This window comes from Neofelis nebulosa, chromosome 13, assembly GCF_028018385.1.
Source record: "Neofelis nebulosa isolate mNeoNeb1 chromosome 13, mNeoNeb1.pri, whole genome shotgun sequence".
Taxonomy (NCBI): Eukaryota; Metazoa; Chordata; class Mammalia; order Carnivora; family Felidae; genus Neofelis; species Neofelis nebulosa.
The window spans coordinates 63,603,364-63,616,627 of NC_080794.1; the positions used below are offsets into that span (position 1 = coordinate 63,603,364).

The 13,264-nt window shown below is 43.0% G+C and overlaps 1 protein-coding gene across 1 annotated transcript in view; it reads right to left on the reverse strand.

Moving 5' to 3' along the window:
* PKD2L1 (polycystin 2 like 1, transient receptor potential cation channel) overlaps window positions 1-11,190 on the reverse strand; it is a 34,002-nt gene extending 22,812 nt beyond the window's left edge. Inside the window, exons 1-2 of the mRNA XM_058697474.1 lie at window positions 10,377-11,190; window positions 9,723-9,836 (exon numbers count right to left, since the gene is read on the reverse strand). Coding sequence (XP_058553457.1) covers window positions 9,723-9,836; window positions 10,377-10,602 — 340 coding nt within the window. The 5' untranslated portion in view covers window positions 10,603-11,190. The remainder of the gene's footprint in view (window positions 1-9,722; window positions 9,837-10,376) is intronic.
* Window positions 11,191-13,264: the final 2,074 nt, after the last annotated feature.

Consider the following 13,264-nt stretch of genomic DNA (forward strand, 5'->3'; position numbering starts at 1 on the left):
GCTCATGTACCTCTCTCTCTCTCTCTCTCCAAATAAATAATTAACTTGAAAAAAAGAAGAAATCCTCTTATTGTTGCTGTTCTTCTTGGGCAATTCCTCCTTCTACTCACACGTTCTAATTAACTCTATTAGGTCATTTATATAAAGTTGGATTCCAAATGTCTCATGTTTCTTAAAATGGACAGTAGGCAGAAGAAAGTTGCGACCTAGAAATGAGGGAAGGGTTAAATCCTCAGAGCATTCTCTAGAGGATTATATAAAACGAGTGCATTTCACTAAAATTCAAATATAAGTGCCTGGAAAATGGCTGAAATGATATACACCAAACTATTTACAGTGTTTAATAATAGTGGCCTTTAACATTTTCCATATTATTTGACTTTTGTTTTTAACAAAGAACGATGTATTAGTTAAACTTTTAATAAAGATATTCCCAGGGTTTTGGGGGGCAAGGGGTAGAATTCTTTTGGAATGGAATGAGGAGAAACACTGTTTTATATTTTCCTTTCATTGCCCTTCCAGACTCTGACTCTGGCAAAGCTCTTGCATATTCATAGCCTGAGGCCTCAGTTGGCTCTTGCTCCCACCCCTGCCTACTCCAGGCTGAGAGCCAGTAGTGTTAAAACAAAACAACAGCAACACACACACACACACACACACACACACACACACACAAATGGCAATGACTTTGGGTTTCCTCAGACTTGAATAGTTGCTTGCTTCTGAGACCTGCGAGGGTTCCCAGGTCTCTCTGAACCTTCTGTCCACCTTGCTGTCACCCTGGAGCACCTCTCCATCTGTGTGTCACTGTCGGTTTCTGTGTTGGCTTCCCTTGCTCCCTGAAGGCAGAGTGTGTATCTCATGTATCTGAAAGCCTTTAATAGTTGACCGAGGTAATAGGACTTCATAAATATTTGAAAGAATGAATGTGTGAATAGCCAGGATCTTGTCCTTAGTTTGAATGTTTTGCTAATAAGCTCTCAATATTTCATTTGTTGAACACTCCATGCTGAGAAACAATATGATTTGACTGAGACTCATTCTCTAAACAAGTGGTTGTCAAACATTTTGTTCTCAGGACACTTTTGTGACTCCTAAAAATTATTAGGAACTCAAAAGAGTTTTAGTTTGGGTTGTATCTAACAATAATTACCTTACAGAAATTAAAACTGAGGAAAAATTTAAGCATTTATAATAATGATTCATTTTTAAACAATAACAAACCCAATATACATAAACATAGACAACATATTTTTATGAAAAGCAATTATTTTCTAAAACAAAACAAATAAATTTGGTGAGGAAAATGGGATTGTTTAAGCCTTTTGCAAGCCTGTTTAATGTCCATCTTTAAAGAACACTGCTGGATTCTCACATCTGCTTCAGAATTCAACATGTTGTTGTATGTTGTTTGGTTGAAATATATTTGAAGAGGGGCGCCTGGGTGGCTCAGTTGGTTAAGCTACCGACTTCGGCTCAGGTCACGCACGATCTCGCAGTTTGTGAGTTTGAGCCCTGCATCGGGCTCTGTGCTGACAGCTCAGAGCCTGGAGCCTGCTTCACATTCTGTGTCTCCCCCTCTCTCTACCCTTCCCCTGCTCATGCTCTGTGTCTCTCTGTCTCTCAATAATAAATGTGAAAGAAAAAAAAATTAAAAAAAAAAGACATATATATGAAGAAAATATGACCTCTCTCAGACATGTAATTTGGTAAGGGAAGACCTCACAAACCCCCTGAAAGGGTCTCAGGAGGCCCCAGGGTCCTTGGAGCACAACTTTGACAATATTGCCCTTTGCCTTATATCTGTGACTAGAACCTCCATACAGGTCTAACGATCTACTTGAACTTAAAATCATAGACTTACTATTGCCACCACCGAATAGCATAAGGAAATTATTACCAGCGTTATTATAATCCCTTACCTGTGTACCATGTTTCATTGTTTTTTTTTTGTTTTTTTTTTTTTATTTTTTATTTTTGGGGCAGAGAGAGACAGAGCATGAACGGGGGAGGGGCAGAGAGAGAGGGAGACACAGAATCGGAAACAGGCTCCAGGCTCTGAGCCATCGGCCCAGAGCCCGACGCGGGGCTCGAACTCACGGACCGCGAGATCGTGACCTGGCTGAAGTCGGACGCTTAACCGACTGCGCCACCCAGGCGCCCCTGTTTCATTGTTTTCAAAGCATTTTCTCATGCAATACCTCCCAACAGCTCGTCAGACATGGTCTAACTATCCCACTTTGCCCACGAGCAGTTTTCCTATTGTTAAATATCAAAATTCCATCAAGTAAATTTTAAAGATCTAATTGGCTTTATTAATTGATCTGTGAATCAGGCAGCATCCCATCTAGCAAGTAGAGGGGAGCTCCAAAGGGCTTCAGAAAAGGAAAGGTTTTTAAAGAGGGAGTGGAAAAAGGAAATTATTAGCAAAGAAGCCATTGTTTTAGGCAAGATCGCCCTTCTATGCGGAACAGAAGGGACCTATCAGTAAATTTCCTAGTGTTGGCCAGGCAATTCCCATGGCAACTGGTTAAAGGTTACATTTTTGGGAGGTTGAAACTGCAATTGGGTCAGGTAGTAAGTCTTCATTCACTGACGTGGGGCCTTAACCTAAGTGACACCATTTGGGTCCTGTGGTTTTCTTTTTAACACTATGAATCATGAAATTCAAATTTATATGGTCTGCTCAGGGTCATTCAATTGGCAAGAGGCAGAGTCAATACTCAGACTCATGCTTTATGAATGAGAGCTACATGCTCTTTCTCTGGCTACTCACACCAGCAGTGCCCCAAACTGAGCTCATTTATAAAAATCTAGAATAGCTAGATTTTATCAGCTACTGCTGCCTGCTCTTTGTACTTGATCAAAGCATAGTTGTAGGTAAAAAGCCTTTCCCTGATTCCAAGAACTGGCACTTAAATGTACTACTGTATTCCTAGAGACCAGTGACAGCCTCATGAGGGGGAAAACTAAATGACAGGTTATCATCTAGCATTGGACAACAAGATATGTCCAGGCTCACCAGTCTTGTAACAGTGATCCAGGCCCTCAGAATTCTGGGGCACCAGGGAATTCTACTACAGTAAATATAGGCCAAAGTGTGCTAGTGGGCCTAAATCCCTATTATTTAGGTAGAGCTGGCTCAGATCACTTCACCCTAGTACCAGAAGGACTTTGTAACTTTCTGTGTCTGGGTGGGCCATAGGTAACTGAGCATGCTAGGAAAAGCATGAAATCATGCTTTTCATGATTTCATGATTTCATGCTTTTCCTAGCCATGGCCAAACTTGATTCCCAGCAACTGTTTCTAGAGGGCCGTCTTTCCGATCCTTCATAAGCATTATCCTGATGCCTTCTCAGGCTTTTCTCAGATCTCAGGCTTCCAGTGGGTTAAACTTTACATTTCAATTATTTCCCAGCTTATAAACGAAATAAACTGGTATTTATTAAAAGCCTACTATATGCCAGGCACTGTTCTATTTGTACTTACTTCTTTTCCACCAATCTTACAGAGGTGGTCATTACCATCATCTGATATGTAAAGAAATCAGGGTTTCCAGGGATTTATGTATCTTGAACTATCTTGCTAAAGGCAATGGCTAATAACTGGTTGTACTGTCATTTGAACCATGTCGTCTTATTCCAGGTCCCATGCTCTTCCCATCACCATCATACCTTCACTAACGTCATGATTCTATGTGACCAATTATCTTCTTCCATCCTTACAGTCACATAGGGTATGAGAGCTCACCCACAGACATTTCCTGAACCTCCAATATGTTTCTGTCCCTCTCCTTGCCAATTCTAGGAATGTCCAGTCAAGAAAGACATTTTCTATGGACATTCCTCAAAAAATTAAAACTAGAACTACCAGGGGAGCCTGGATGGCTCAGTCAGTTAAGCGTCTAACTTCAGCTCAGGTCATGATCTCACGGTTCCTGAGTTCAAGCCCCGCATCGGGCTCTGTGCTGACAGCTCAGAGCCTGGAACCTGCTTTGGATTCTGTGTCTCCCTCTCTCTCTGCCTCTCTCCTGCTCATGCTCTGGTGTTAAAAAAAATTAAAAAAGAAAACCTAGAATTACCATATGGTCCAGCAATTCCACTTCTGGGTATTTATCTTAAGAAAATGATATCACTATCTCAAACAGATATCTGCACCCCTATGCTCCTTGCAGCTTTATTTACAATAGCCAAGACATGGAAACAACCTAAGTGGCCATTGACAGATGAATGGACAAAGAAAATACAGTACACATGTACAATGAAATATTATTCAGCCACCAAAAAAGGAAATCCTGCTATTTGCAACATAATGGATGGACATTAAGGACATTATACTAAGTGAAGTAAGTCAGACAGAGAAAAACAAATGCTGTATGATGTCACTTATATGTGGAGTCTAAAACAAAAAAACAGAAACAAAATCCAACAAACTCATAGATACAGAGAATAAATTGGTGGTTGTCAGATACAGGGGGATGAGAGGGGAAGTGGAATCGGTGAAGGTGGTCAAAAGGTACAAACTTCCAATTATAAGATTAATAAGTCCAGCATGATGACTATAGTTAACAATACGGTATTGAATATTTGAAGGTTGCTAAGAGATTAAATCTTAAAAATCCTCATTATTAGAAAAAAAGTAACTATGGTGACGAGTGTCAACTAAACTAATTGTGGAGATCATTTCCCAATACATACATATATGAAATCATGTTTTACACCTAAAATGAATGCAATGTTGTATGTTAATTATATCTCAATAAAGAAAAAAAGAAGGACATCTTCTTCCTAGACTCCAAATTTACTTCAACTTCTCCTGTTAATGCAGGATTCTACCAATCTATGAACAGATCCTTGAGATCCACTCAAAAAAGGCAGAGTGAACAGAGATAGGCATTTCCTTACAACCATTGATGAATAAAGAGCAACCAGTTGACATTAGTTGGTGTGGAGGCACAAGTCACCAAAGATTGAGGGTCTGTGCCCTCCTCCCCAACTGCATGGTGACCAGACCCAGCCGTGCCCTGTCTCAGAGCCGCTCCTATACAGGGCCAGTCCCAGGTGCACCTTTGAGATAACAATACTGTCTCCTAAAACAAACAGCCACTGTTTTCATACAAAGACCTTCAATGTTTCCTCCAACAACAAAAGGCTACAGCCATCCTGCCAAGAAGACAAAGCGCTGGAAGCCCTTTCATAAATATCAGGATGGTGGGAGGGGAGGAGTGGAGGCAAGAAGATCATTCTCCAGCATTTTCTATGTGGAGGAAGAGGACAAAATCCACCCATCAGGGACTGTTCTGAATTACTGATCGTTCCTGAACTATTCATAATGACAATAATAACAGTTTCCTAATCTGTGAAATGGAAGTAGTATCTATTCCTTACAGGATTGTTGTCAAGACCAAATGAGATAATAGGCGTAAAAGCTCTTTGTAAGACTTAAAAGGCTGCCCAACTGATAGAGTTATTGTGGGAAGACTGATGTTTCACCCACACCGCCTGCATAAAAAAGATAGCTCTATTTTAGCTGATGAAACTCCTAATAGCTCTGGTATCTAGCGCCACCCAGGTCCTAGAATAAAGCATATGGGAAAAGGAATGTGGTCAGTATGGCTGCCCACCATAGTTTATGAGGGCCTGTCCCAGGCCAAAGTAGGCTGTTTTTCCTAGCCCCAGGAACCCAAATCCTGGAAATGAGCCTCCTGGTGGTTGGTCCCTCCCTTAGGGTCTAATGTTCCAAACTTCACCCCCCATCCCCTCTCTTGTCCCTCTTAAAACATGCCTTCCTTAAACAATTTACACAAAAGTAGATACACATAATAAATTAAAGCTTGAGAAAACTGTCCATCCTCACTGATAATCAAAGGCAAATTAAGGCAAATTGTACCATGTTAGGCCTACTTAACAACAAAAATTACAAATGAGAATATCCAATGTTGGTGAGATTGTGACAAAATTGGTCTGATCTCAGAGTACTAGTGGCATCATAAATTTGTATGATCCCTTACAAAGGCAAAGATAACACCACATAGCAAGGATTAAGAAGGTATTCCTATCTTTTGGCCTAGTAATCTCCCTCCCTGGAAATTCCAAAGGAAATAATTTAACAAAAATGGCAAAAAGTACCAAGTATACATACATTTACCTATAGTTGGCAAATAGTGAGACAACAAGAGAAGTATTATAGTTAATTGTGATGTGACTGTAGTCATTAAAATGAAAATATAAAAATTGCTTATGAACATGAAGAAGCATTTAAGATACAATTGTAAGTGAAGGGAACCATATGATACAACTAGGTAAAATATGTAAGTATGTGGATAAGGACTGGTGATAAGTGACAATATCTATGGGGTTGTGGTGGTAAATTATAGGTGACCTATATTTCAAATGTTCTTTAATGTTTTTATATCATTTTTAAAATACAACAATAAAAAGAAAGAAAAATAGCCAGCTGGTAGAATTCTCTCAAAATTATGCGTCTCCTAAGGTAGGATAGGTAGTTATCCTTGCTAAGATGTTGATGGGTGTTAATAAATTAATGTGTAACACATTGACATGCAGAGAGGCCGTAGCAGATTCTAGTTAAAAGTCTCAATAACTGAATCAAGCCAACAGTCACTGAATTGGATCCCTGCTTCTGCCACTTACTTGCTGTATGGCCCTGGGCAAGCTATTTCACATATCTAAACCTTTCTGGATTTATAAAATGGGAGTGATGACGGAACCAATATCCTAGAATCACTGTGAGTAGTCAACAAGATAATGCACATAGCGTAGTGCTTTCATTCAGTAAAAGGTTGGTGTGTGTGCTGTTAATAACAACAAGGATGTGGTTGTAGTGATAAACTGAGGTCTTCTGGAGAAAATGCCTTAACTTAAATGGTGCTGTTCAAATGATATTAGCCCTATATGCCTATCTGTGAAGCCAACCACAAACCAAATAGACCTTACTTTTTTAGAGCAGGTTTAGGTTCAAAGAAAAACTGAGTGGAAGATACAGAGATTTCCCATATACCTTTGCCTCCACATATGGACAGACTCCCCCATTATCAAAATCATCCATCAGAGTGGTACATTTATTACAATCGATGACTCTACATCGACACATCATTATTCAAAGTCCATACTTTACATCAGTGTTCACTCTTGGTGTTGTATATTATATGGGTTTGGACAAATGTATAATGACAGGTATCTATTATAATATCATCATACAGAGTAGTTTCACTGCCTTAAAAATTCTCTGCACACCACCTACTCATCTCTCTCACCTCTCGGATCCCTGGAAACCACTGATCCTTTTACTATCTCCATAGCTTTACCTTTCTCAGAACGTCACACAGTTAGAATCATACAATATGTAGCCTTTTCAGATTTGCTTCTTTCTTGAGAGGTATTTTTTTTATAACCACTCTAGAGGACCAAGTGAGTATGTTGAAATTCCACTAGATGATACAAAGATAATTACTATCAGTGATTGGGTTAGATTATTTATATATGTTATCTCCATAAGATAAATAGTATTATCCTTGTTCTAGCAACAAGAAAGTGCCCAAAGTTACAAAACCAGTAAGTGCCAGAGCTGGTATTTGAATCCAGTTTGTCTGTCTCCAACCTTCATATCTTTCCATTACGCCACAGTATTGACCCTAATACCAAATATGGGTCCTGAAACATCTGAATCCATAGGAACTGACAGGGAAAAGCACACTGATAAAGGTGGATTTCCAAACACATGTCATTGAAGCTCTTGGAAGACAGCATCCTAATAGAACAACACAATAGCCACCCTGAAATAGACCTGCCTAGCTGTAGAATGGGTTGCCCCATGAAATAGTGAAATCCCCATGGATATTTCCCAGGATGGGGCTAGTTGGCCACCTGACAGAGCACCACAGGAGGAATCATAGAGAAGGGATTTCTGTGTCCTTGAACTGGACAACCTCTAAATCTGGCTGCTCAGGGACTCTGCACTTATTGGACTGAGTTTATGACTCAGACTTTGGCAAGTCACAGACCATTTAGCATTCACCAGTGCATTAAAATGCCCCTAAATATTCTCAGTGGGCTTCCAGAAACCCAACTTCAACCCCCTTCAGTTCCATACACAGGAGCCAGAAATGGTTCACTGTGACTCTGGGGAGCTAGGAACCTCCCAATCTTGCTCCAGAGGCTAATCTGGAAATAGAGACATTTATATAGAAAGGCTCTCCCTGCGGGTATCAGCTGCTATCATGGGATCTGAAAAAGGAGAGGACACTCCTTCCTAGCAGATGGTTAAGACAAAAAATCAATATGTCAACAAATGAATTTCTGATGGTCACTTGCTGAAAGGAATCAAATGGCCCCCACAGAACGTACACTTGGTCGACTGTTGTTTCCCGCACACACTGTCTCCTTTCACTCTGTGCTGATGACCCATGGTAAACACTCAGAACTGCCCCTTCTATTCCCACAGAGTAAGTCCCAACAGAGTGCAACCAGAGAAAGTGCTTTCTGCTCAGTTTTCCCACAGGGCTCACATAAATGCAGTTGGCTCTAAGAGGATGACATTTTCCATCTACACTTATGTTTTCAGACACTTTCAAAAGATTCATGCATCCTAAAAAGAACAGAGCTTTCCGTGGAGTATAAGGTCATGTAATAATGGAGGCACCTTAGTTGTAGGGTCCAAACTTCAGTTTAATTAACACACACGTACACACACAACTCCATGAAACTAGCTAAAATTCACTTGTGCAAGTTTTTGAAGAAGCCATTGGCTATGTACAAAGCATCCTATCTATAGGCCTTATACCATCTATTTGGTGCACCTTTGTTATTATCTATAATTATTTGACTCTATCCTTTCATGGCTCAGTGTTTTATCCTTTCACTGCGTTCTTTCAACTTAGATACCAAACCTTCCCAGTTTGGGAAGTTCCCAGAACTTCAGATAAGCTTGCTTCAATGTCTGTGGCATGGTGATCTCTCACATGGGAGAATCTTAGCTGTATTGACCACCATAGCACTGGCATCTTTAACCCCTTTATCAGGAATCTGAGCTCTAAGGCCTGCTGAACCTTTTTCCTTCTGCCTCTAAAGAAACGGGGATCAGACATAGCATAATAACCATGTAAAACCCACCAAACTATTTTTGTTCCAAATAGAAAGGAACCATTTTCCACATTTTACAGAAGGGTAAAAACTTCCACTTTCCAACAGAACATGGTGGTGGCTGAATCGGTGCCAGGAACTTGAATTTAAAAACTGTATTCCCCTCATAATGCTTGACAAAACAACTTTAATAGCTTTCTAACAATCTGCCTTCTTCTCCTGAACTCAGTGACAAAAATTTCTTTTAAATTTTATTGTTATTTATTTGAGAGTGAGAGGAGCATGAGCAAGAGAGGGACATACAGAGAGAGAGAGAGAGAGAGAGAGAGAGAGAGAGAGGAAGAAAGAATCCCAAGCAGGCTCTGCACTGTCAGGGCAGAGCTCGTGAACCAGGAGATCATGACCTGACCCAGAATCAGACACTTAAATGACTGAGCCTCCCAGATGCCCTGACAAATTCTTTTTAATAAAAATATCTTTAACTGAAAAGGTAATCAATCCCAGGACACGACCTGCTCACACACAGATGCCATCTCCACGGGTGTTGCTGCGGAAGTGTGTACACAGATGTTGTATGCATAGATGCTTCTCACAGAGACACAGAGACAAATGTTACTCACAGAGACAGATGTCCACCAGGAACACGATGTATACTAAAAGCTCCCGCAGGGTGGTCTTGACATACAGCTCCCGGTTTTCAGCTGTGTTCTCAGTCAGGGTTGTTCCCCAAAGTCCTACGGGACATAGGAGAGACATCTAGGATCCCTAAGAGCAGGGTTCCTCCCAGTTGCCCGGCCCATCAGTCCCTGGACTTTACTCCCATTTCTACTCTGGCTCTCTCCTCACACATCACCGTATTATTATCTTCCTGAATCTGGCTACTCTAACCACACTCAAGCCTGCCCTCCTTCATCAAACACCCTGAGGTAGATAGTGGAAAAGACACTGGGTATTAGAGAATGAAGACCTGGAAAGGAGGTCCTTGTTTCAGGTGGGGCCATCTAGGGTATCATCACAAATATGCCCTCCCTCCAGCTAACTCCCACATACCTTTCTGGGTCCCCAGAGATGGAGATGACTGCACCAGTCTCTCTCTCTGAGAGACCATGAGACTGGCCTCTGTGTTCTGGGGACATCAGCTCTAAGGGACAATTCATAAAGCCCAAAGAGATATTGACATCCCACCTCTTCTTTAGATCACATCTCCCCCCAAAGCTTTTGGGACCCCTCTTCTAACTCCAGTATCCTGAAAGAACCCTCCTCCCACCAGGTACCTCTGATGCCACGGCAGATCTGGAAGCAGCAGTTGGACACCAGGGTCCTGTATGCCTTCTTTTGGGGTCCATCTTCAGGCTTTTGGGGCTGGGATTCAGGGGGTGTCACACTGGAGATGGTGCAGATCCTCAGTGTCCCATGTGGGGACCGGGGACCACTGTAGGCAGGGTTGTCCCAGGCTCCTCTCCCCATAGTTTGGAGCTCTTGCCCCTTGGGACTTCCCATAGCATTCGTGGGGAATGAGGTAGGGGACCTGGCACGTCAGATACCCGCTGTCACCTGAAGAAAGAGGGAGCAAAACACAGTCCAGTCTAGTTAGCAGAAGGCAAAGGAAAGAGAGGGAGAGAACAGCTGGTCTCAGAAAGCCTCTGCTTCCTGCCTTTAGTCGGGAGAATCTATACTAGCTGTGGGGAGGGAGCAGACAGAAGGGGGTGGAGAATGGCCATCAGTCTTGTCTGGGGCTCTTTCTTCCTCTACCTTGGAGAAAGGGGGGTAGGAGGGAGCTAGAAGGCAGGGGTTTGGCAGGAGAAAGAGAAGACTGGGAGGGAGGTGTGGAGATGGGGTGGAAGGAAGGAGGAGTGAGAGAGGTGTGCCGGGAGGAGAGGAGGGCTGTTTATAGATGGGCCTGGTGGCTGATGGGGGTGGGGGGAGGGTCCCAGTCGGAAAGAAGAGGGGATGAAAGAGCAGTGGGAGGAGCTGGCAAAGATGCCTGGCAGACTCCGTTGTGGGTCTGGGCTAATTTCCACTAAAAGCTCCTGAAAGGGCCGACATGGATTGGGCTAGGGACCAAGGCCAGGGACAGGAGACTGGAAAGTGCTGCCCCCCTTCCAGGTTCATTCAATGGTGTCTGAGGCCCCTTTAATGTCTCACCTTGGGCTGTCCCCTGAGGTGGCCCTACAGCTGGGAAAAGGAAAGAGGCAGGAGGAGCCCCTGTTTTAGACATTTAAGGGGCAGTGTCCTGACTGCTGATGAGGTCGCGATGGTGGGGGGCACTATGGAGGTCCAGACTGTCTATATCCTTTCTCTGAGGTCTGCCCTCCTATGGCTTATGAGAGAGCTACACTGGCAGAAAAGTGTTCCTCAAAGGTATGAAGCTCAGCCTAGGCAAGAAGCTAAGCCCTGATTGGGAGAATGTATCAGAGAGCAAAGGGCAAGGACAGTGTGATTTGGAACTCCTTAAGAAGAGTAGATATCTGGACTCAGCTCAGCTGACAACTTTATCTTATGACTCTGCTAGGTACTGGACCGAGGGCTGTAAACATGAGCACATAATGGAACTATGAGAATTATCAGCACTGGTCTGCTTTTTAAAATTTTTTTTCATGTTTATTTTTGAGAGAGAGAGACAGAGCACCAATGGGGAAGGGTCAGAGAGAGAGAGGGAGACAGAGAATCCAAAGCAGGCTCCAGGCTCTGAGCTGTCAGCACAGAGCCCGATCTGGGGCTTGAACTCACAAGACATGAGATGGTGACCTGAATCAAAGTCAGATGCTTAACCATCAAAGTCTGAGCTACCCAGGCACCCCAGTACTGGTCTGCTTTCTTCCATCTCAGATGTCTGAATTAAAACCCTGGCATGTGCCCCCAGGTACATCTCTGCCTCTGCTCTGCTCCAACCTCTGATCACTTGCCTGGGGCTCCCTTACAAGCATGTGTCCAGAATGGCACTGGCCCCACAGGTGCAGGGGTTATATCCTCCTTGATGGCTGGGGTGGGGGCTGCTCTCTCTCCAACTGCTGGCTCCCCATCTGGGCCACTCTATTGCTCACTCGACTGAAGTCCACCTCACCGCTCAGGAAAACACCAATCTGGTCGAAGTCACCAGTCTTAAGTGTCCCCATAAAGAGATCCTGATTCCAGACAACCCAAGGCTGGCCTCAGGTCCTTGATAAATAAGTGTACTCCAACACCTGAGAAAGGGTTGAAAAAACAGCAGCTATCTTACCCCTGGGTCTGCAGCATGGATCTCCTGTCCCAGGCCCAGATACTTTTAGGGAATTAACTCTGTCTGGGATGGAGTTATGGCTTCTCTGTGAGCTTCCCTAGAAGGAAGAGTTTCATCTCTACATGTTATTGGTTGATGAGACATAATCTAAAGTGCTTGTTTTCTTTGGGAAGACAAAAGACAAGGAAGTGTGCCAGTTTTGACCAATTTGTGCGAAATCTGCTGATAGTGAAGGAACAGGAACTGATGCCTCTCACCCACAAGCTCTTCAAACAATTGCAAAAGGACCCCTGGCTTGCAAAACTGAACATTAGCACAGAGGTGATAAATAGGAAGCTAGCAGTGTAGTTCAAAGAAATGATGAGAGGAAGAGGAGATGGTTTCTGACTCCTTGGGGGTAATTTTGTATTCTGAGAGAGGCCTGTGATCAACAAGGGTTCGGATGGACTCAAGGAGGTTCGTTATGTGACGGGTCCCACACCCTTGTGACCAGAGCTGGACTGCTTTATTCACAGTCACCCAACCTAGGAAACACTGCTTTTCCCTGCTCAGTCTCCTCTCCCCATGTGTGTGGATCAACCCATAATACCCCTCAGGAGTACAGGTTATGCAACACAGCTTGAGAAATTTTCTCTAAAGGTGCTGTGCATTCCTAGGGTGTTTAGTCTTGCTCAAGAAGGTCATAAACATATTAATCAAGTGGGATCTCCTGATACTTTTGTGTCCAGCAGTTCTTAATGTCTTCAAGCTTCTAAGGCACTTGGCTTTTCCTGAGTGGCCAGATCCAGTTAATAAGGGCAACCAATATCAGAGTCCTGTGACTCAGGCTGCTTCTTAGCAGTTTAGCAAAACCCAACAGGCTTGACCTTGAAACTCAAGCTGCCAGGTTGAACTCTTGGCTCAGCAGCTTACTAAGTGTATGGTTCTGGGAAAGTCCCTTTT